The sequence below is a fragment of the Anas platyrhynchos genome, chromosome 22 (assembly GCF_047663525.1).
Source record: "Anas platyrhynchos isolate ZD024472 breed Pekin duck chromosome 22, IASCAAS_PekinDuck_T2T, whole genome shotgun sequence".
Classification (NCBI taxonomy): Eukaryota; Metazoa; Chordata; class Aves; order Anseriformes; family Anatidae; genus Anas; species Anas platyrhynchos.
Window position 1 is genome coordinate 340,165 of NC_092608.1, and position 22,752 is coordinate 362,916.

Below are 22,752 nucleotides of genomic sequence, written 5' to 3' on the forward strand. Positions count from 1 at the left end.
CTTGTCTCTACCTCCACTACAATGCTTGTCACTATTATTAATTTACACTTGAATAGTTCCTGCTCTTGGTTAAGCGACAGCCTTATTTTCAGTCGTGTACATTTAGGGTTTGTCTCAAATTCATGGATTGACAGATAGAAAATTAAAACATATCAGAATTTTAATTGCTATCTGGAGTTACTGACTTCCGCTCAGGTAGATACTGTTAGTGTTTAAATATGGATAGGTGTTGTTTATTCAGCTGACCTGAATGCTCTTCTGACTTTTACATATTGCTTTTGAGCTTTACTGAAATGATTTAAGGTGCCTTGTGAGGATGTGGTATTCTGGTAGCTTTGTTGACTGGAATCGTCAGGCTCAGACCAATCTCTTCTAATAGCAGTCAATCCTAGATCAAGATTCTTTATATAAATACTTTCCTTAGTTCAGCAGAACGCTGATCTGTCTACAAGTACTGTAGTTTGAGGTCAGATAAAAATAGGCCATAGAAGTATGTCAAAGCATTGTATACCCTGGTAGAATAAGGAAAGTGCAAATGCATAGTATATTTGTCTAATTGAACTTCTTGCTTTTCAGTCTCATGTTCACATTATCTTAACTATTTGTTGGAATTAAATTTGTCATTTAAAATCAATAAGGAATTTTAAAACAACGTTCTTCATCATTGAATATTTTCTGCAAATCTTCACTTCTGAGAAATTAGTATTTCTTTCTGTATGTTCATAGGCACCTATTTAAAATTTTCAAATTACCATAGTATATCTTAGACAGTTTTCTAAACTGAAACCAAGATGGGTATATTCTTTAGCAAATTACTGTTTTATGTCTTCTCTTTAGCTTTCATTAATTTGTACTGCAGTATCCGTGTCAGAATACGGAAGATGCTCTTTGCTCAGTTGAAAGTGTAATTCTACATGCTTACAGGTCAAGAATGACTAAGACCCTATTTCTAAAGGCATTGCCTTCTGTTTTCCAGTAGGGAATATTTGAAGAATTCATTGAACAAATTAGAACTTTGAAGAGCACAGTAGCTACTAATAAGAGCAAAAGCAATACCAACAAAACATTTCTAAATAAGTCGGTTATAATTGACCATTAAAATCGGTGTGGCAGTGAGAACAGCATGTGAAGTTAGTGTGTTCTGTCCAGTGATTAAAGACCTCTGCTGTAATAGCTACTTGTTATAAAAGCATCTGTTTCTAGCGTCAGTTTGTTTCCTTTTTTATACAGGATATCAAACCAGTCATTGATGGAATGGATGGAATTAAGATTTCTCAGGGGCTTGGACTACAGGACTTTGATTTAATCAGAGTTATTGGACGCGGAAGCTATGCCAAAGTTCTTTTAGTTCGATTAAAAAAGAATGATCAAATTTATGCTATGAAAGTAGTGAAAAAAGAATTGGTCCATGACGATGAGGTAAAAGGCTGCTAATTATGTTCCATTACATATTTTAAAAGCTTAATACTATTTAAAAAAAAATAAGCTGAAGTTTTAGATGGCATTTGTGTAATAGAAATTCTAGTAGGTTTTGAATGCATCATCAACTGCAAAAACTATAACATCAGGATGAAATTTGAGAGAAATATCCCTTATTTTAATAAAAAAATCTTAATTTTAGTAGAATGCACATGACGAATGTGCCAACTTGAGTGTGCTAATTTGTGAGAGGAGATGAATGGTGTAGAATTCAGGCACTTAATTTAGAATGAAAAAAATGTTTTCAAAGGCAGACAAATTTATATAATTTATATGCAAAGTATTTGTATTTCAGACTGGGAGCTCAAACTGTTCTTACAGTTACAGTGTGCATGTGCACAGCACTTTGGAGTGTTCTTTGCCGTAGGTTTAAAAGTTATGTTGCTACCATTTAAGGTCACTAAGGTTTTAACTGGCTTGTTTAAAAAAAACACGTCTATGCAAATTGGTGCTGCACATCTTGATTATCATCAAAAATCCGTTGATTATAAAAACCAGCACACTCAAATGCACAAGTTACAAAAAGAACAAAAACAGTCGGGTGGAATAGAATGGGTATAAACAAATCCCAGCAAAGAAAGAAGGAAGGCTTCAATCACCTGTAGTGCCATAGGACTGGAACGTGCCATGGTGGGTACATGCAGGGGATGGGATAACTGGTCTGCAGTGAGCAGGCAGCACATACTAGCGTACTGTACGTATGTACAAAACTGAGTTTCCTTTGAAGTCTCTTTAGGAGATGCTCATTCTTTAAAACCAAAGTGGACACGTTGTTCTATTCAAAATTGAATTTGAGGTTCATATTGGCACTTGTATTTACCATTCTGTGGTGCTCTATCTTCAGGAGTGTCTCAGCACAAAACCAATTAGATCTGGTTTTGATGGAGACACTTCTTGATTCCCTTTGAGACTTCAGTTGCTTAGCCAGGCTGGTTGTCCTGTGGTTGAACTTTGCTTTCCTTCATACAATATCTTACTACAGTGAAACTATTCTTGACAGGAATTAGGTGAATTTTGTGCAGAGCCTTTTCTAAATGGTTAAGGAACTTATATAATTTAATATATAATTGAATTAAATTGTTTGTTATCTTCCAGATCAAGGGATTTTTATCTTTCTTAAGAATATCATAGCACTGACACTATATAAGGGAGAATAGATGTTCACAATTTCTGGGAATACCCATAGTGGTTATCCAGCAGAAGTTCTGATTGTTCAATTATTCTATTTCAGGATATTGATTGGGTACAGACAGAGAAACATGTGTTTGAACAGGCATCCAGTAACCCATTCCTAGTTGGTTTACATTCATGCTTTCAAACAACAAGTCGGTAAGAAAGATATGAAATTTTGTTTTATAAACCTTGATCATTGATATATGGGTAAAACAGCTGCTATGTGAGTTTTATAATACCCGAATCTACGGAAGGCGGCAGAATCAGTTTGCAGTGTCTTGAATTTGGTTTGGTTATAGCTGTCGTGTCCTACACTAAAGAAGCAGAGAAGCAAGAAACTGTTTAAGTGCATAAGTTCATCGACATCAGATTGTGTTAGTTGGTCCAAAGAAAACAAGTTATAGTAGGAGAGCAATTCGTGTATATCTGTTAACACCAAACTGTTGAATGCAGCTGCCTCTTTCCATTTAGTATGAATTCACCATTTTTATTTGCATTTAAATAAAGGATGTGTTCCTACGTAACGTGGATTAAATAAATATTTTTCCCTTCTTAAATAGTTTCTGAGAAATATGAGTGACTAATTCAAGAGTGGAAGTTGAAAATGGCTTGAATTGGAAGAGTACAAATATTTTTTTTCCTATTGAGAATTTCACTGGAAGCCATTAACTGTATTATATACTTTCAGATTATTTCTTGTCATAGAGTATGTAAATGGGGGAGATCTTATGTTTCATATGCAACGGCAAAGAAAACTTCCTGAAGAACATGCAAGGTATTTTATTAAACCAGCTCTAGTGGTTTTCTTGTGTTGTTTAATGTTGTATGAAATGCTTTCAAAACTTTATTCTATAAAAGAAGATGAATAGCAAAGGAAGAATGAAAGGTTGTTTTTAAAGCTTAGAATGTTGTGCCATGGGGAGAAATGTTAACTTTTTTTTTAAAAAAAAAAAAAAAAAAAAAAGATACATACTTTTTAAGTTAAGAAAGCATTTCATAATTAGCAAGTTATTCCCATTTATTTTTGTTTACTGCTTCATATATAGTTAACACTTGTTTGATAGGTTGGTAGATGACGTAGCTATTTTAATTCTTTTGATCATATGTTGAATTAATATATTTGGTGATAGAAGGAAGAAAAACCTGGCTTGCTATCATGCACTGTGTAAAGTCTTGTCTTAAGCTGAAAATACAGTTCTTGTGTGTCATTACAGATTTTTCTGAAAAATATGTGAGATACAGAATATTTTCTTCATTAATAAAATTAAAATAATTTGCCTTATTTTAAGGAATATTTTTTAAATGAGTTCAATGTCCTTGCAAATAAAAGTAGCTGCTTTTCAGTATCCTGTTCATAGAGAAAAGCTGGCTGTAAGCTCTTGTTTTAAGAGCAGATCTTTTTCTTTGCACTTGCTGTGTGTACAATCTCTGTTAATGTGATTTTCTCCTTTTCAATTTCAGGTTTTATGCTGCTGAAATTTGTATTGCTCTGAACTTTCTACACGAAAGAGGCATAATCTACAGAGACCTAAAACTAGACAATGTTCTTCTGGATGCAGAGGGTCATATCAAATTAACAGATTACGGCATGTGCAAGGTAGGATTTTTCTTACATTTCTCTCGTCTCTCTCTGTCACTCAGTATATCTCTGTTCAAGCTTCTAAGTCCAATACAGTACTCAGCGATACTAAAAAAAACTGGCAGAAATTACCTTTTGCTTATCTCCAGTGTTACTGAAGCCTGAATTTAGTTGTGGAATAGCAATTTTACTCTGAAAAATGACTGAAGAATAGGACCACATTTGTAATTTTTCCTTTTTATTTTTTATGTGGGTCATTTTTGAGGACAAAAGAAGTTGACCATGTTGGCTCAGTTAAATTTCTATTTTGTTTCCTATGTGACAAATAGAGGTCAACTTTTAATTTATTTTTTAACTGTTTTGTATATGTAGGAAGGATTGGGCCCTGGTGACACTACAAGCACTTTCTGTGGAACACCAAATTATATTGCACCAGAGATCCTAAGAGGAGAAGAATATGGTAAGCGAGGACCGAACAATTTGACATTGGAGTTATAATTGAGCAGAAATTTAAGTTCTGGTTCTAGGTTGATTCAAATACTACTGTTGTTAGTATATTTTGAGAAAATATGAATGTTGCACAGTCTAATTTTTTTTGAAATGAAAAAGTATTTTTTCTCCTGTAGTCATTCATTTCAGCTTCTTTTAAATCCTACTTTCCCTGGAAAAGAACAATTCAATGATATTGTATCAAAACTAAGCCCATTCCTTGATGTAGTTTACATCCCAGCTGCTCTTGTCCCCCAGGTGAAGTTATAGAATGCTGTGTCAAAATTCATTGCTTATGCAGAATCAAAACTAGTCTTTTAACCAGTGTTAGTTGTGAACTGATCTAATCAGCAGGTTGAGCTGTGTACTGTTATAAAATTCGAGAATGTTCAACCTCCTTTAAAAAAATAAAACACAAATTTCCAGCTTAAACACAGTGGACGACTGCTCTCTGGCAGACGCCTACAAAATCCTATACAGGTTGCCTCTGCTGTCCAAATTCTGAGAACTGTCAAGTCTTATCCAGTGATGCTGTTCAGTATTTCTGTGGCTTCAGTGACAGTAGAGAATTTCAGTACCTGCAGAAACAGGCCATTAATCTTCATATTGAGAGAACAATAAAATTCAAGGAGTCCTGGCTGAAAATCTTCTCTTTAAATATTTACAGGGTTCAGTGTGGATTGGTGGGCTCTTGGTGTGTTGATGTTTGAAATGATGGCAGGAAGGTCTCCGTTTGATATCATTACTGACAATCCAGACATGAACACTGAAGATTACCTCTTCCAAGGTACAGTCTTCTATCCTTCCCCACGAATTCTCTTGGGGGAGGAACAATGGAAGTTATCAGTTGCAGTAAAACACTTAGAACTGTCTTGTTTATTTTTTCTCTTATCTCATGGCTCCCTGCAGACCTACTATATGTAAAGGGCCCCAATATTTTCAGTTCTTCGTTCCAGAAATTAATTTTGTTGAACTGAGATAAAGCAGCCTGGAATTAGGAAGCCTGCTGCAGACAAAGAATGCTCAGAGTGTAGAAATAACCAACAGAAGTTGCATGGAATGGCATCTTTGTTCAAAGGCACTCTACAGTCCAAGAATGAAAATTCAATGCTATGTGAGAGGATAGGAGGATCTCTTGAGAAAGAACCTTACCAAGCTATAGTTTAGATCCATGTAACTTTTCTTTTACTTCTTAGGGAATTAGCATAACTGTTTGTTAATCAGTTGTACCCTTCTGGAATAGTGATATGAAGCTCTCTAAACAATAATGCTTCAATGCTTATTACAATTGAAACTTTTAAAGCTTAACAACTGTAGAGTTGCCTATTCCCCTAAAATGCAGAACTGTTCTTTAAGCTAGTTACTGTTGCAGTTGCATAACACTCTACTACAGTCTTCTTGATGAGTTTAATATCAACTGAAGTATTGTTTAGAAGTATACTTTGTCATATGCTAGTGAATCTAAAGATGTTCTATTCTCTGTTCGTACTAAAAAGAACAGAAAAAGACAAGAAAACATTTCTGTTAGGAAATCTTGAAGTCTTGGTGCAATAGTCCTTGCGTTATTGTAGCTCCTTTTGTTTGCATTATTTTAAATAATTATGATATCTTCCCATTTTCCAAATGGTAACATTTTAAAACAGTATGTTTGTGTTAAAATCATGGTCAATATCATAAAACAAACTAAAAAATTGCTGTTTTTAAATCTATAACAGTTATTCTTGAGAAGCCAATCCGGATTCCAAGGTTTCTTTCTGTCAAGGCCTCCCATGTGTTAAAAGGATTTTTAAACAAGGTAAATAACATTCTTTTATTTTTAGCATCTAATATCTGGAAGTCAGAGCTTCCTGTTGAAAGGAATACGGTTAAGAAGTTAATCTGCTTACTATTAAGAAAATCTATAAAACCTTGGCATCCTGTATGTTTAAAAGAACAACATGCCACTTCTTAGTTGCTAAATTACTTAAAAATTCCACATTATAGACTTGTTTTGAAAGCCCACGCCTAGCTAAAAACTGTTCTAGATGTTTATAAACTCTTCTCTGAAATGCTCATTACTCATTTAAGTAAATTGATTGAAATCCATAGAAGCATAATTTTAAAGGAGAGAAGGATATTAATTATGAATTCTTAAATAAATCTTGTTATATTGAGTTGTAAAATACCATGTTTAAAATGAACTGTCATAAAACGTCATCAAAGAATAAGAAAAAAGAATGAAATTACTTAGTAGCCATAATATGTGCATCTTCTTGCATTATTTTATTTACTGTTGGGACATGCTTGAGTTGTGTAGATGAGCTTTTGACAAAAAAAACGGCTGTAACTGACTCAGTATGTAACATTAGTTTTTGTTTTTGTTTTTTTGCAGGATCCCAAAGAAAGGCTTGGTTGTCAGCCACAAACAGGATTTTCTGATATCAAGTCTCATACGTTTTTCCGCAGCATAGACTGGGATCTGGTAAAAATAATTACTTCTGCTTATACATATTCAAAAGGAACACTTTCTGTAGTTTCTTTTTATATATATAGCAACCCCATTAGAAGCACTATTCAAGAAGTATTTCAGATTGATAAATGTAAAACTATTTTCATTTCTTCAGGTGACGTAAGGTAATGCAAACAGGCTATTTGGCTTCTTTTTTGGCTTTTTTTTCCCCAACTAGAGATTTAGCTTCTTTCCAAACTTGAAGAATGGTTAAAACTTGTGCGTATCATTTTTAAAATACATGATGAATTTTAGAGAATACTTCAAAAAACATTGAAGCATTGGTGGAACCACTGCCTTGAAGGGAGTGAAGGATAGTATTTAACTGAGCCATGAAACCAGTCTGCATGCAGCTGTGGGAGAGGAGGTGCTTCACATACAGAAAACATTTGTATCCAACTTGATGTACATTTAAAAACAAACAAAAAAAAAGTGGTTTGAAAGCATTGTGGCTATTTAAAATGATTATCTGATAATTTCAGGTTTTCTTTAGTATGGTTGTTAGAGAAGTGTTTAGCTTATGATGGAGTAGACGATGTGCATTTCAGTGCTTTTAGAGGCATAAAAACGTATTAAAACTAGCTTTATAAAAACTTCTGTTTCTTTGTAATTGTGCCTACTTCTGTTTTCATAGAAAATCACCAGGGAAATGACATTGCTGAAATGTCAATAAAAGTAACAAAGCAAAACAAGCCAGGAATACTTCCTTGCCAGCATTGCATTTTTAATACCTAGCTGAAGAATGAAAATATACGCATATGGTGTTTGCTAGTCCTTGGAAGTCTGCAGGAAATGTAGAAACAGGCAAGCAACAGTGCCTGTAATAACATGAAAGAAGTTCAGAGGAGAGAGAACTGCATGATTACATTTTTACTTTGAGCCCTGTTCAGACATTCATTGTTAACGCTCTTTAGAGAAGATAGTCACTACATTAGGAGCCATTCTTTTAAAATACCTGCTGTTTACAAAGCTATTTCTACCATGTTTATGAGGGTGTCTTTAATTCTATCAGACTTCTCTTGATTTTTATTTCTAGTGGTGTATAATGCAACTTGCTATAGCTTGTGGTAAGGCATAAACATCGTCTGCTGCAGGGTTTCTGTTGTGTAGGGTGGTTTTTTTTTTAATATAGAAGACTTGGATTTTTATTTTGTTTATTTGTGTAAGAACCTCTAAATTGAAACTGCTGCTTGGTCAACACTTATGCTAATTTAACTTGAATTGTGATTTTTTTTTTACCTATTTTTTTTGGCAGAAAACCTTGGTATTAAGTATGTATCTAAAAAAAAAAAAAGGGGGGGAGGGGTTGTCTGTACTGTTTTGCGAGATTATTATGACAATGTTGCTCAGGTTGATCTAAAATGTCAGAAAAAAAATAAGCTAAATTTCTAATGTTGGGAAATGTATTGAGGGTAAAAGTAAATATTTGGATAACATTTTAAATCAGAATTGGTTTTTGAAAAGCAGATGATGAGTAGAGAAGACTTGACTTTAAAAGTTATTTGTATCTTTATAAGGTTAAGAAGAAGGAATTTAGCTTAAAATTGATTTAAAAAATTGATTGGAACTTGAGTTGCACGGAAAAAAAATAAGGAATAGTAAAGTGAATCCATACACCATAAATGTTGTTTTAGGTGCTGGTCATGTAGATGGACATGACACAGCTAAGAACATTTTAGATTACTCACTCTGTGTATAGGATGGCTTGATGGCAGTCAGAGAAACACCAAAACAACCTTTCTGATTGTTTCAGTACATAGTCTGTTCTTACCCTAGTGCCTTTTTATGGTGTTTATACATTACATAATGGAAAAAGTACTACTAAGCCATGGTTACTAAGTGTAACAAACAGTCTGATGTTTAACATCTAGTTGAGCGCCTTGCTGTTGAAATGTTAACACGTACCTACGTCTGACTCATAATGACGGTATTAGTGCCTTACAGCAATTTTTAGAAAATCAGTTTGCTCTTTCTTTCATGTTGCTATTCTTGTTTGGAGGGAACAGATTTTGTCTGTCTTAAACTAGTTTCGTGATGCTTTCTAAGACCTGATACAGGATGGGATGCTAATGTACTGAGATTCATGGCCTGGTATAGATTCACAATTTTTTTCTATCCTCATTTGTACTCACCAGTGTTGTCTTAAACACAAGAGCGAGAATTTTTGTTTGATCACATTTTTGCTGTTTATTTGGTGCCAAGCATGATGAGATGTTCTGGCCTAAAGCTATGCTTCCTAATGTGCTGGTAATATAAGGACCTATTTTGGTCAGTGGTATCTACTTATCACTTACATCATGCTTATCTGTTCTTAAGTTAAATTATAGCTTTGGATTTTTGTCTTTTTTTTTAACTGAATGTAAATTTCAGAATTAGTTTTAAATCTGTGCTACTACAAATTTGAATACAGGACAGATGTATTCTCTGCTCAGATAGTAAGACTTCCAGGTTAATTCATTATTTGCTCTTCGCAGATGTGTTGCACTTCATCAGGCATACATTTTCCTTCTTGCTCAATATAGTCCACAGCATTCCCATACTTGTACACTTACATTTTTAAATCGCAAGTTTTGCCTGTTAGTCTTAAATTTCTAGTCTAATGTTCTGCAGAGTTGCAGAAGATGCAAGTCTTAAGGACCTAATTACTATTCTCATTTTCATTTATGAGATATCAGCAATATTAGGTTGGTTAGATTAGCCTACTAATTGCACACAAATGCTGTTCCTCAGGAAGAAAAGTAAATATATTGTGCTAACTCCTTGTACTGCAGCATTAAATATCTGTGTGGGAGTATTTCAGTCTTGAGTACACTGTACTAAGCTAGAGAAGAAAGCCTAAATGGCTGAATTATTTATGGACCTCTATTTTTAAATGCAGAGCACCAACTATATTGGTGTTCATTGCCTGACTTGTATTTTACTTAAGTATTTCTTGTTTGGAAATAGTATCTACATTTCCTTTCTCATCTCAGAAACTAGCAACTGATCTAGCTGCATAACTTATTAATTCTCAACGATAGCAAACAACCATCATGACTTGTAAATCCATTACTGAATTTCCTGTACTCTGAACAGTTCACACTGTTGTAGGTCACTTGTGGAGTTGTGGTGTTGTCTTACTGGGGCCAAAGAAGATGAAAATGTCACCATGAAAGTATTACGTTTCTCACAGCGGAAAGTCAGTACTTGTGATATACCGAAGCAGGTAGTGTAACTGAGTAACAAAGATATCCAAATAGGAAGTTTTAACCCAAGTCTGTGTTGAAATTCCTCATTTACTTAAGAACATTTTTGCTTTACTTTATCATATTTGGTTCAAGTGTAGAAAAAGGCTGGAAATTACTGGCTGTAGTCCAGACAGTGAATGGAACACTCAAGCGTGTTGAATTTTTCAAATCTCAGAAGAAAAAGGCATGTTAAGTGTGTAGCTGCAGTTCAGCTTTAATCAGTGCAGGCACATGCAGACAGTACAAACTGCAGACCCACCCTTTCTTTAAAATCCATCCCATTTTTCTGGCAAATTCACCGTAACTAATATCAGAAAGTTGGGCATTGCTTTTGCATGAGCAGACACCAAAAGCTGTTGGGAAAAAAAAAAGTTGCAATTGTTACTAAATGCTTCCTAGCATTTAGTATTTCAAAAAAATGGTGAAATAGGAAGGAAGACTACCTGCTGCTTTTCCAACAAAAGGCATGCCCTAGTTGGCTTAATAGCCTGAAGTATTCCAATTTTAAATGTATGTTTAGTGAAACATACATGAAAACAGGAAAATCAAACTTAAATTTCAATCTCCATACAAACCCATATATTAAGATAGTCTTGTTACTTTGTCATTTATTACTGTTGTCACTGAGGATGTGTTGCATGAGAACAAATTGTGGTTTTTCAATTTTCCGTTAGTGTCATTAGATCTCTTCCAAAGGGAATTACGAATGTTGATTTTTTTCTATCTGATATTTCTCCAGAGGAACGGTGACCTCCAGTGGCCAGCAAGGCTAACCCAAAGTGTATATACCACATAGGCCCTAGCAAATCAGAATACTGATCAAATCTGGTAGCCTTTTAATAGCAGCAAACGGAACTGTTAGTACCAGAAGCCTGAATTTACTTACCCATTGATTTCCCTTGTTCTTAGAATTCAAATTTCATTCAGTAACATTAAATGGGAAAACCACTGTTAACTGTGGTGTACATGGGAAGCCTGTAGTGTTTCATAGGATCACTTCAAACAACTCTGAAAGCACAAAGAACATAGCTATAAAGCTCAGAGTGTAGCTCAGAGAGCATAGTGTGAAATTTCAAGTCATAATGAAGAAAATTCTGCTCACAAATGTAAGTGCTGTGTAACAACTTCAAGAAAAACATGAGAAGTATACAAATCTATTAGAATAATTCATAGGCAATCCTATAAAAGCTGTTTAGTGTAATTCAAGATGCTTTATACTCTAAGTCTCCTAGTTGAAATATTACAATACAATAGAAGTAACATAGAAAATATGGTGGTATTCCTTTGCATTTGAGGCAAAACATGATTTAGCTGGCAAGAATGAATCTGGTCATACAACATCCTGGATGTGATTACTGACTGGTTTTGTGAATCAGTATCTCAGCTGGATCAGTTGCATGGGCTTCTGCCAGCTTCCCAGTCAGAACTCCAATCTGTGGTGGTATTCCACTGGAACACAGGCCGGTTGAAAGAAAGCTAAACCAGGTGGAGTTGTTTCCTCCATTTTTATTTATTTTGTTGGAAGTGCTGTGGATCGAGATTTCAACAAATGACATTTAAACTGTCGTCAGCTCCTGTGTCACTCAAACCCATGATAAGAGCATTCTGATAAGTGGAGGATAGCAGGGGGTTGCCTTAATTAGAAAACTACTAAAGCAAACAAACAAACAAAAAAACTACTGTTGAACATGCTACTGTTACAGCAAATGAGAAAAGGTTCTTAATTACTAGAACAGCGTTATTTGAGTCAGAACCATTTTTTTAATTGACTGTTGCTGGTATGGAAGATAAATACTGGTTTCTAGTTCCTGTAGAAGGCAATATTATCTGTAAATACCCTAATAGTTATATTTTAATTGCAGAATAAGCCTCTGGGCTGTTCAAGCTATTGTGTTGGTTGGTGTGACTTGCTTTTAATGACTGCTTAGCCATGTGGCTAGCCATTGATGCGATGTTAGTAAATACTGCTTACTGGTTTTGTTCAGTGCTGCATCTAACATTAGGCCTGGTTATATTGACAGGTTGATTTAAATGCAACTAGTAATCTAAGAGGCTGCTTTTACAAGAGGCAGCTTTAGAGGAGCTTACAAAAGAGAAAAATTAATTATATTCTGGGAAGGTATCTTGGCTTGACTGGAAAGCTTCTGGAATATATTTTTGATTTTAAGTGTGAAGCTGAAGTTACATAGCAACAATGTTTTCTTTTAATTTATATGGTGAAAGACTTGGGAAACAGTTTTTCTATGGTCTTAGTTTTATTAATTTCTTACTATTTTTCAAGGGTTGTTTTGTATTTAAAATATAGCAATAGGGTAAACAGGTAAGCATATAACGTATAGTGTCAAAATCTATTACTCTTAAGTCTTACTAGTTTGTTTATATCTTCTAGCAATATTAAAAATAACCTCAGTGGCTTATCTGTGCATGCACTCTAGTGCCAATGTATATGTCTGTTTTTAGATCTACTAAATGCTTAACGTTTAAATTTTTCTTTCCTTTCCGCATTATATTTTCTCTTAGCTGGAAAAGAAGCAAGCAACCCCTCCATTTCAGCCTCAGATCACAGATGATTATGGTTTGGACAACTTTGATACGCAGTTTACCAGCGAACCTGTGCAGCTAACCCCAGATGATGAGTATGTTTTTTTTCCCTAAATACAATTGTATATTAAGAACTTAGAAGTTATGAAATTAGTTTCCTCTTTGTAATTCCTAAATACGTACCTAGCTTTAGAAACAGTCAAGTGAAAGGAACCAAATTCACTTCGAAATTCTTGAAGAATTCTGTGTGTCTTGCATAACTTCCCACACTTTTTATATATTAGACTGCCTCGTAATCTATTAGGTGATCAGAACACTGTATTGATTTCTTGTTGAGCATGTGCTTGGCACTGGATGAAGACACGAAAATTGGATTCCTAACCTGGGCAGCTTAAATTTGTCCTGAGTAGAGAAACAATTGACACAGCTTCTCATGTCTCAGTGAGCCTGAGATAGCAGAAAAATCTTATAGAAACTTACTGTTGAAATGTGGTATGGAAAAAAATTCCAGGAATTCCTCTGTTAAAGGAATTTGAAGGCTGAGGAGCCATTCCTGTGCACAGGAGGAAAGTTGCTTCAGATAGCAGATGGAATATGAGAGACTATGGTTTGGTAGTTAGACAGGAGACTTAGCTTGCCCTGTAGAATATACTCCAACTCCAGTAGAATAACTGCAGACAGTTTTGGGGGGTTACTGAAGTGTTTAAGGTTGGAAAGTTTGGAGCTGGAAAAACAAAGGAAAGCTCTGTGCAGTACAGGGAAAATGGAGAAAGAAAGCACTCTTGTTGATGTCATTTGTCTGTGAAGCATTTAGTGTGTGGTGCAATTCTGTCAAAAGTACAATGAAACTTTTTGCTGCCCATTTAGATACAGAAGTAAAATGAATTAAAGCAAATTTTGCATTTATTAGAAATCTAAGACCTCAGGATTCTGAAATTGGTGCAGCAAGACTAAACTAAATTGGTATTTTTATTTGTTTTTCAGAGATATAATAAAACGAATAGATCAGTCAGAATTTGAAGGGTTTGAATACATCAATCCATTGTTGCTGTCAACAGAAGAAACGGTATGAAGGAATGCCATCGTCGTTGTAGACAATATGAATGACCTTTAACTTTATCCTTAACTACAGTATATGCATGCGAGGCTGGGGAACTGTAAGATTTTGGATGGAGACCAATGATTTAAAAAAAAAAATTGCTGCTGAAAATCAAAGAAGAGAATAATGATTTTGGTGGGTGTCTTCCGCCACTTAAGTTATTCTTACGTTCTGGGCACTGACACAACTGGCTTCATTAATGAAGGAATTTGCATTTTGTGCCTATTTCATGAAGGATTGAAACATTCATTGCATCCCTCGGGGAGGAGATTCTGAACAACTTTGAGAACTGCAAACTTTCTACAAACATTTGATGCAATGAGCTACCAATTGAAGAATATTAGAGTGTAACATCCTGAAGAATAAAATATATTACGGTGGTGTTGAAGCTTATTTTTGATGCCTTTTTTGACAAGTGGTACCTGTCTAAACGTCTCAGATGTATTTAAAAGGAGTTGTGTTTTATTAGCAATCAAAACGTAAATTTGGGTACAAGATTTAAGTGCCTAAATGGATAAACTGCATTGAAGAATTGTTACATATTTGGAACATTCTTAAACCTGGTAAGTTCTGCTTGTTAATATTCCAGTAACCATTTATGTATGAAACATATGGTTCACAGCTGCAACCTAGTGTTCCTTTGCTTCTTTATAGAATTTGAAACGCAGTGACTCAGCAATATTAATTCCAATTTAGAATTTCCAGTATCAATTTCACAATCTGTTTGAAACTCCAAATTTACCAAAATGTGTGGATTTGAAGAAAACTACATTTGCACACAAAGGATTTCTGAAAACACTTAAAGCAGTCCCTACACCTACAGTGATATTGGGTTGTATATTAGATTTTTGGAAAGTGTTTTTATCAACAGTACAAATATTCAGAAATAGAGCAAAAGCATAACGAAGCATAGCCTTAAAGGTTAAATAGTAAATCTAGAATAACCATAATACAAAATACAGTTTCCTGATAAAGCACACCTCCTACTTACGATAAACTGTCTGCTTACAATTACTCAGTGTATATTAATAACTAATCATTCTACATAAAAGAATGGGATGTTTTGGTAAAATGGTTTGCATCAAAGTAGTAACTTTTTTAATGGAACAAAAAGGTATATACCTAAGAACTTGGGTAAGTGAAAGATAACTATCGAACCCCTTCTTGTGGAAACCATAGGGGTGGTGGGGTGTGGGAGGTAGGGATAAAGGGTTCGTTACATCAAAAAGGTTAATTTATCAGCTTGGAAAAACTCATGTCACTACATTTGAGGACTAGTAAGTTCGCATTGCTATCTAAAACTTCAGATGCTTGTGAAGATTTACCTGCCTCTGCAGGTAGTAACAGCAGAGGCAGTATTTCTTCTTGCTGGGTTTTTGGTTACCTGTATGTTGTGGGTTGTAGATAGAGGATAAAAATGTGGAAAGCAAAAAATGAGAAACCCTGTGCCATGTCATCTCACCTAATTTGGTGTAACTTGCAGGATAAATAGCAACACTTTCACTTTCTTTATATTAACATATGGTTTTCTCAGGGTACAGCATTGCATTAGGTGCTGAACATGACATCTTTCGGATTCGCATCCAAGTCATGAGGTGCTAGGACGAGACTGCCAAAACATTGTTTAAAATTTTCAATTAACCATTGATTAACAATCTACATTTTGTATCCCCTCATTAGCCACAGTTATGCAGATGTGTGGTTATTTAGTTTTATTAATCCCATCAGGTCTAAGTTGTGGGTTTCTCTCCATTGGACTGTAGCTTTTTATATTAAGCAAGATGTGCTTTAATCAGCACTAAATAATTTACTAGTGAGAAGTACTTGCCTCAAATGCCTGAACTTTAGATACTTTATTAATTGAGTAACGGCAATATTTACCTTTTAATTGTAATCTGACACTTCTAAGTTATTTTTTCCTTCTCCATGGCAACTGCTTTATTTACCCTGAATAATTTTTCTTTGTTTCAACTCCCCTAATTATACAACTGATTAAAAAAAAGAAGTTAGAGTGACTGCAGGCAGCTCATAAATGGAAATATGACAGATTAAGCTGTCCTTTGATGTGCTGGAGTATAGAACTTTAAATGGAAATATTAAAAATGCAGCTTGGTTGTTTTTATTTTTCTTTTTTAAACCTTGTTTCTAGTTGGCCAGATCATTTTGGTAGAGGGAGGGAAGGAAGAACAGACACATTTGCTAAACAAACATTGTAAAGAATACTTGATTTATTTAAAAACTTACAGGCATTTACAATGTTGCTGTGTTGCCAAATAGTTTGCTGGATACAAGTTTGGTTGCTCATGTGCAAGTGTATGAATAATGTTCTGTTCATAATGAAGGGGAAATTTTTTTATATAAAGTACTTGTTTTATAAATAAAAGAAAATGAAGGATGTAATTAAATGTGTGGTTTGAAAAAATCCTAATATATTACAAATGGATCTGGTTATGATATATAGTTGTCTTATTTGAAATAGTAAATGAAAATTCTAGCTAATTTAATGATTGTAAAACAGTAAATATGTTCTTGTAGTTTTGTATAATTAATTAGTTGGGATCTTTGCTGACCAGTTTTATTTGTGCAGAAGATGGTATACTAATCCATAACAGCTAAGATCATTTATATTGCACATCTATTAAAGACTTTAATGAAAAGTTACTAGACTGTTATTATTTATCAGCTACCTGGGCTATGTCCTACTCTCACTTTTTAATGAGATTTAATGTAAATTAAAAACAAAACAGCTCTAGGATTCTTCCTGTATGTTGATACTATATTCTGTTCATTCTACATATTTGGATTACATCTGAACCGCAGGCTTTTGAGGTCCAGGACTCGCATTTGTTGAGACACAAAACCCATTCGATAGATAAGTTTGTTGTGTTCTTCACTTTGTGAATGAAGTTGTAAACAAAATCTCTGAAACAGGTACAACTGTACTATTCTTGCATACAGCCCTTTGTCAAAAGAAATTAATTTGAACTTGTAAGGCTGTCACTCGAGCTGTGGTATACTGCCTGAACAATTAATGAATTACCCTGTTCAGTAAACAGGTAACTTCACTTGCAGGAACCTTTTCCTTTTGGTGTTAGGAAACTGTCACTAAATGTCATTCTCCTTCATAGAGGTTACTTTTTCTCAAACTTACAAAATGCTTACCTGCTACTATGAGGAAGTTACCAAAACAGTGGATGAGTCTTCTGTGATACCTTCTTGACTTAACAAACTCTCAGCTTGTTTATTCTGAAACAATGACAGGTTATAAGGTGGGGGGAGACCTCCCAGAACAGCCATCTTGTCTGAGCATGTTAAAATCTAACTGCATTTCACTACTATGAAACTAGTAGAGCCTGGTTACTCTGCTGTAGTTACGTTAATCACATGGATACTGACTTAGAAACCTACAACGTCAGGTTACAAATTTAGTGGTGTTCCTCCAGAAAGGAAAAAAATCACACCCTATACATGGCCCGTGTTGTGTGGCACTTGACCTTCCTTTCAGTTACCAATTTCTGATCCTTCAAGAAGTTTGAGACAAGAACCTGTTTCCTTGACAAACTTTTTTCCTTTGCTTTTGAGAAAGGTTCATCTTCAGCTTGTGCATTTGCTCTTCATCCTTCTGGCTTTACCACATGATATCATCGGCACTTTCAGACAGGCATCTAGCGAGATGACTGTCAATGTCCAATTGCGACATCCTGCAGATACAGAGGATTTCTGCAGTGAGACACAAAGTCAAATCCTTTCATTTATGCAACTTCTCACCTCTGCTCTCATTTCCTGTGTAGTCACAGCATCGTTTTACCAGCTTGGTGGATAAATCACTCCTATGCTCGGAAGCATTACAGCCTGCCCCAGCCTTTTGTAGTTGCTATTACCTGCTGCTAGATAGCTTGCTAATGGAATTTACTAGAAGACCATGTGTGCTCACTATGCTCGGGACAAGTAATTCTGTTTTTGGTGTGCTGTACACTGAGACTTATATGTGCATACTGATTTTAAGGATCGTTGCATCTGCATGCAATTTCCTGTTCTTGGTGATCTCAGTATCAGTTGTCATTGTAGACATTTATGATCTAAGACAAAACATTAGGCAACTGATACAGGAGAGAAAACCCGTCCTTAATTTTCTAACCTGAGGCCATCAAACAGAGGTTCCTGCAAGAGGCAGGATGCTTTCTCCAGTCTGCCTTGTTTCCTCTGGAGGGCTATTTTTGGGACTGCCCCACTGCCAACAGCCTTTTGTAAAGTGGATTGTATAAAATGTAATCCTGATCAGTACAGAGTAGCCAGTAGCAGAGAACTCAATATGAAGACAGGAACTAAGTTTAGCTTTTCTGTCTAAATCTCTTGACACAATGATCACAATTTTGTAAATATTAACGAAGCTATCCTTGTCTCCTTGTTCAGCAGTATTAAAGGTTCTTTTCAAAACCATGTTAGTTTTCAGCAACTGTGACAGCCTAAACACTACGAAGGGGTATCACTTCCAGAGACAATGTAATTCATATCATAGAATACATGTTCAATGTCTGGGAGGATTTTTTTAAACAGAGGTAGTCTGACTGCAATGGTAGACTGAAGTCATTTCATTGTAATAATCAGGGCTTCCATAAGGAAAATCAGATTTCTTCTAACCTGCCCAGACCTAGAAAGCTACATCTAAAATTCAGAGTACAGTTGCTCATCCAAAAGCACCCAGGTACTTACTGAACAGGTACCAGTGCAGCTGTAACAGTGAAGCCTGGATCTTGAAGAGATTGTTACCTGGAAGAGGTGAATCCATCTAGCTGTGAAGTCAACTTTTAAGTAACAAGAATGCTGCTTTGGAACAATTTATGGATTAGGATACAAATTTCACAAAAAAAGGTTTTCTGTACTAAGTAGTTTAAAATTTTAGATATACTAGCAATGTGTATCTCAAATTTAGCTTTCTTTTTGAAGCAACACAATTTAGTAATCATGAACTTCTAAACTGAATTAGAAGTAGGCAATTCTGCCATTCAAAAATACTTCAGTGTTTCACTTACTTTATTTTCATTACTTTATATAGAGAGAATGCAACCAAAAGCATTGTTTTTCATATACTCTCAAGTTACTCAAAAATAATAGCAGACTTACATTCCACTAAACTGAATCTGACACATTGGACAGCTGCTGAGAGTTAAAGAGCCTTCGCTCTGGTTTGCAGTCTTCTCCTTGTAGCTTTCAGTTCCAGGTGTGCTCACAAGAGGTGGTGTCTTCTCTGTGGGCACAGTCTTGGCCTTACCAAATGAAATACTGCTTTGATGCATTTGTGCTTGATGCTGTCTCTCATCCTGTTTCCTGTTTTCCTTGCTGTTCTGTACACTCCCTCTGCAGTGCTGCTGAAAGTTTAGAGCTTTTGCAGTGCTTTGGGACAACATCAAGTGGCATGCAGAAGTATTATGCTGAGTGACTTTACGTGATTTAAGATTTATAGCCATTGTTGAGGTACCTTGTGTGTCCTCCCCAACCGTGTTTTTGGCCTGATCTGTAGCAGTTACACAGCCTGTTTTCTCAGCTGTAGAAGGTAGACTTTTCAGTTCATCTGCTTGGCCCCGTTCATCAGGTAAACAGTCAATTTGGCTTTCTGATAGCTGAGGGGAGCTAAGATCTGTTTTTAAAAATTCTTCTTTGCAAAAAGATGGAAAAGATACCCATTCAAAGTCTTTCATTCCAATTTTAAAGACTTCTGTTTTTTGTAGACTCTCTTTCTCAGAGCTCTGTGATGTATAAACAGAATGTCTTCAGAACAAATGCAGTTAAATCCATAGATTAAAACCGAGGCTGGACATATTACAAACACTACAGGGAAAGCTAAACTACATTGAAGCAATAAGCATCTTATTTACATGCATCTTCAGCACTTGCAAAACAATTAACTTTCTGAAATGTATGCAATGTGTGTCTTTCCTTAACATTTCTAAACTATTCCCACCAATTAAACACGAATAGCATACTTTTAGTATGTCCTTCAGAGGCTAAGGATATTAAAAAAAAAAACAACAAAAAAACAAGAACAACCACCTGCTGTTGTTCAGAGAAAAAAAAATCTACTTCAGAAGGGCTGTATTTTGTGTTATAATACTGCCTAACGATATCAGAGCACTGTAAAGGTCATTACGGTATGATTTACCTCTCTGTTACAGTTTGCTTTTTTCAGTTTCATTCCTTTAGGCAGGTGCTAATGCTTATACTTACGCAGGTAACCTCTCCAGAAAAACATTCTGAAGTGCTAAACTTTGCCATACTGTAGGAAAAAAAAAAGCCCAGCAAGTTGTCCTTATGCTACATGCCACATAAGGCTCAGTCACACTACAATATGTAGAGGCCAAAGAGCTGTCAACCAACATCTATTTAAAGGCAATTTCAGGTTGTTGTTTCCCTCTTAACAGCATTCACTGTCCAGCATTTTAAGCACTACACAAAGTGAGGACAAGAAGGATACAGCACACTACCTCTGCCTTTCCAAAGAACTCTGGAAAACTGGACACTGCTTGCCAACTTGTGCACTGTAAATCTTGACTTATGTTCTTCAGAAGCAAAATCCATGTTTTTTCACACTCATTTAAATCATCTTTTTCAAACCAGGAACTTTTGTCAGCCAATGCCCTGTGAAGAGTGAGAATCCAATAGTTTGGGGGTGAGAAAGAGAGAAGGAAATACTTCTCATTGCTATTAGTTTGCCTTTTAATTATTTTGACTTACCCCTCAAGTAACTCTGAGGTTTCTTAAGATATAGCTATTCCTAAATATTGCTTTATCAAGGCAGAAGTTTTAAAATTACATTTTCAATAGCTGATGGTGTACTAACCAGTTCCAGCCCAACTCAATGGCTTAGTGTGGTGATCCCTTTTGTTAATGGCTTAGCACAATGTTAGGGTTTTTATGACCGCAAATTGGTGTCACTCATCCCTTTGCACAACACATTTCCATTCTTACCTATTTTCTCTTGATCAAGTAGCACTATATGTGCTAAAATAAGTATTATATTTGACAACTTTAACATGTCAAACCACCAAGAGGTGCATAAAAAGTATTTGTCAGTAAGTGCACAAACACGGACTTTTCAATCAAAAAGAGAGCCAAGGCTCCCTGTAGAGGAAAAAAAAATAGCTGTTTATTACACCATTTGTTTACCAAGGGAACCTCTGTCTAGCCTACAGCAAGATTTTTCTAGAACACAAATTATTTAGCCCATCAACTCATTTTATAGTCTAGCATGACTTACATAAGCATTACAGCTTTCAGAATCACTGTTTTTAAAAAGAACATCTTGCTTTCTACTTATAACAAAGGAGATACAGGCATTTATTAGTCTTTACTTCCAAGTGAAATAGTTAAGCATAGGCACGGTGTTTTCTTCTCAGAGACTGAGCTTGACACCTGCTGAGCACAGAAATCATAGAGTGTTCGCAGTAAGGAAGGAAACTGCACTGGTTCCTGTGCGTGCTTGGTCATTCCCATGTGGCACTCTGAAATTACTGATTAGCTTTCTAAACAACTTGATCTAATCCTTCCTAGGAAGGCATTAGAAAGGATTAACTATAAAGCAAGCATAAAAGGGTTTTTATGTTAGTAATGCTGTATAAAAGCCAATCTGAAAAGAGAGATGGGTTGTCAATGTGGGAATTCTAGTTCCAGTGTTCTCACTTCAACCGCTGCGTTTTTGTGGGTCACAGTCCAGGAATGATGCTGCACAATGAAGAAACCACAGACAATTATTACAAGCCATCAAAGAGAGCAGAGAGCAGCCTTTTGAAGCCTGTTTTTGGAAGGGGCGAAGCTGACTGAACACTTGCTCATCCTAACAGGCTGGAACAAGACCTGAACCCTATCTCTTCACTCCTTTTCTCAACCCTCCGCTACTAGAGGGCTGGAAAATAAATAAATAAAATAATTTATTTCTGGTCCCTGTGAGTCTTATTCTGAAGAAAAAAATACATAAATTGTTTTTTATAAGCGAGCATTCCTCACAGGCTCCATACTTGGGGGTGCTGCTTGGTGCCAAGGAACGTGCAGAAGGCGCAGGGCCCCAGCGCACTTTAACGAAGTGCAATCGACTTAAATTTCTTCAGGACGCTTCGGACGGCGTTTTACGAAGTAACTTTTCACGCTCCCAGCAACGTGCTGGCGGCACGACCACGGCGTGCTCTGAGGGTGCGGCCGTGCTCAACCCTCGGCCGGGGACGGGAGGCTGAGGCGGCCCCGCTGCTCCGCGCCCCCCGCCCGCCCCGCCGCCGCGCCCCCCCCCCGCTTCTGAGGAGCCCTTTCCCCGTCCCGCCCGGACTCACTGGCGCCGCCGGGGGGGCTCCAAGCCAGGGCCGGGCTCCCGGCTGCAGGCTGCCGGTGCCTTCCTGGGCTTGAGGCGCAGTTTGGCTGCTCCTTCCTCAGCCATGGCCGCGGCCCGGCCTCCGCGCTCCGTCAGGGGGCGGTGCTGGGCGGGAAGGCGCCGCCTCAGCGCTCGCCTCGCAGCGCTCTCGCTCCGCCATGGGGCCCGCCCTGAGGGGACAAGCGGGCGGCTCGGCTGCTAGTAGCTGCTAGGTGCTTCTCTGACTCCTTAGTGTTGGGTTTAGTCCTTGAGTTTTATACGGGAGTAGCGTTTTGGAGATGGGGGGCGCTGGACGAGGCCAGTCCGCGAAGGCAGCGTGCT

General features: G+C 36.4%; 3 protein-coding genes across 9 annotated transcripts in view; 2 read left to right on the forward strand and 1 right to left on the reverse strand.

The window, feature by feature from the left end:
* PRKCZ (protein kinase C zeta) overlaps nt 1–16,736 on the forward strand; it is a 46,554-nt gene extending 29,818 nt beyond the window's left edge. For all 7 annotated transcript variants that reach the window (XM_072026936.1, XM_005011049.6, XM_027443281.3 and 4 more), the window contains 10 exons: nt 1,231–1,419; nt 2,711–2,808; nt 3,341–3,427; nt 4,114–4,249; nt 4,604–4,691; nt 5,388–5,507; nt 6,436–6,515; nt 7,092–7,181; nt 12,956–13,071; nt 13,961–16,736. In XM_072026936.1, coding sequence (XP_071883037.1) covers nt 1,231–1,419; nt 2,711–2,808; nt 3,341–3,427; nt 4,114–4,249; nt 4,604–4,691; nt 5,388–5,507; nt 6,436–6,515; nt 7,092–7,181; nt 12,956–13,071; nt 13,961–14,048 — 1,092 coding nt within the window. In that variant the 3' untranslated portion in view covers nt 14,049–16,736. The remainder of the gene's footprint in view (nt 1–1,230; nt 1,420–2,710; nt 2,809–3,340; nt 3,428–4,113; nt 4,250–4,603; nt 4,692–5,387; nt 5,508–6,435; nt 6,516–7,091; nt 7,182–12,955; nt 13,072–13,960) is intronic.
* FAAP20 (FA core complex associated protein 20) lies at nt 16,286–22,528 on the reverse strand. Its single transcript, XM_027443291.3, has 4 exons — nt 22,394–22,528; nt 20,558–20,711; nt 19,200–19,822; nt 16,286–17,776 (listed from the first exon to the last, which is right to left on the reverse strand). The coding sequence occupies exons 1-4, from the start codon at nt 22,495–22,497 to the stop codon at nt 17,704–17,706; spliced, it is 954 nt and encodes a 317-aa protein (XP_027299092.2). The 5' UTR covers nt 22,498–22,528; the 3' UTR covers nt 16,286–17,703.
* Nucleotides 22,502–22,752, forward strand: part of SKI (SKI proto-oncogene) — a 133,792-nt gene continuing 133,541 nt past the window's right edge. The window contains exon 1 of the mRNA XM_021266591.4: nt 22,502–22,643. The gene's annotated coding sequence lies outside the window, so the exon portion shown is untranslated. The remainder of the gene's footprint in view (nt 22,644–22,752) is intronic.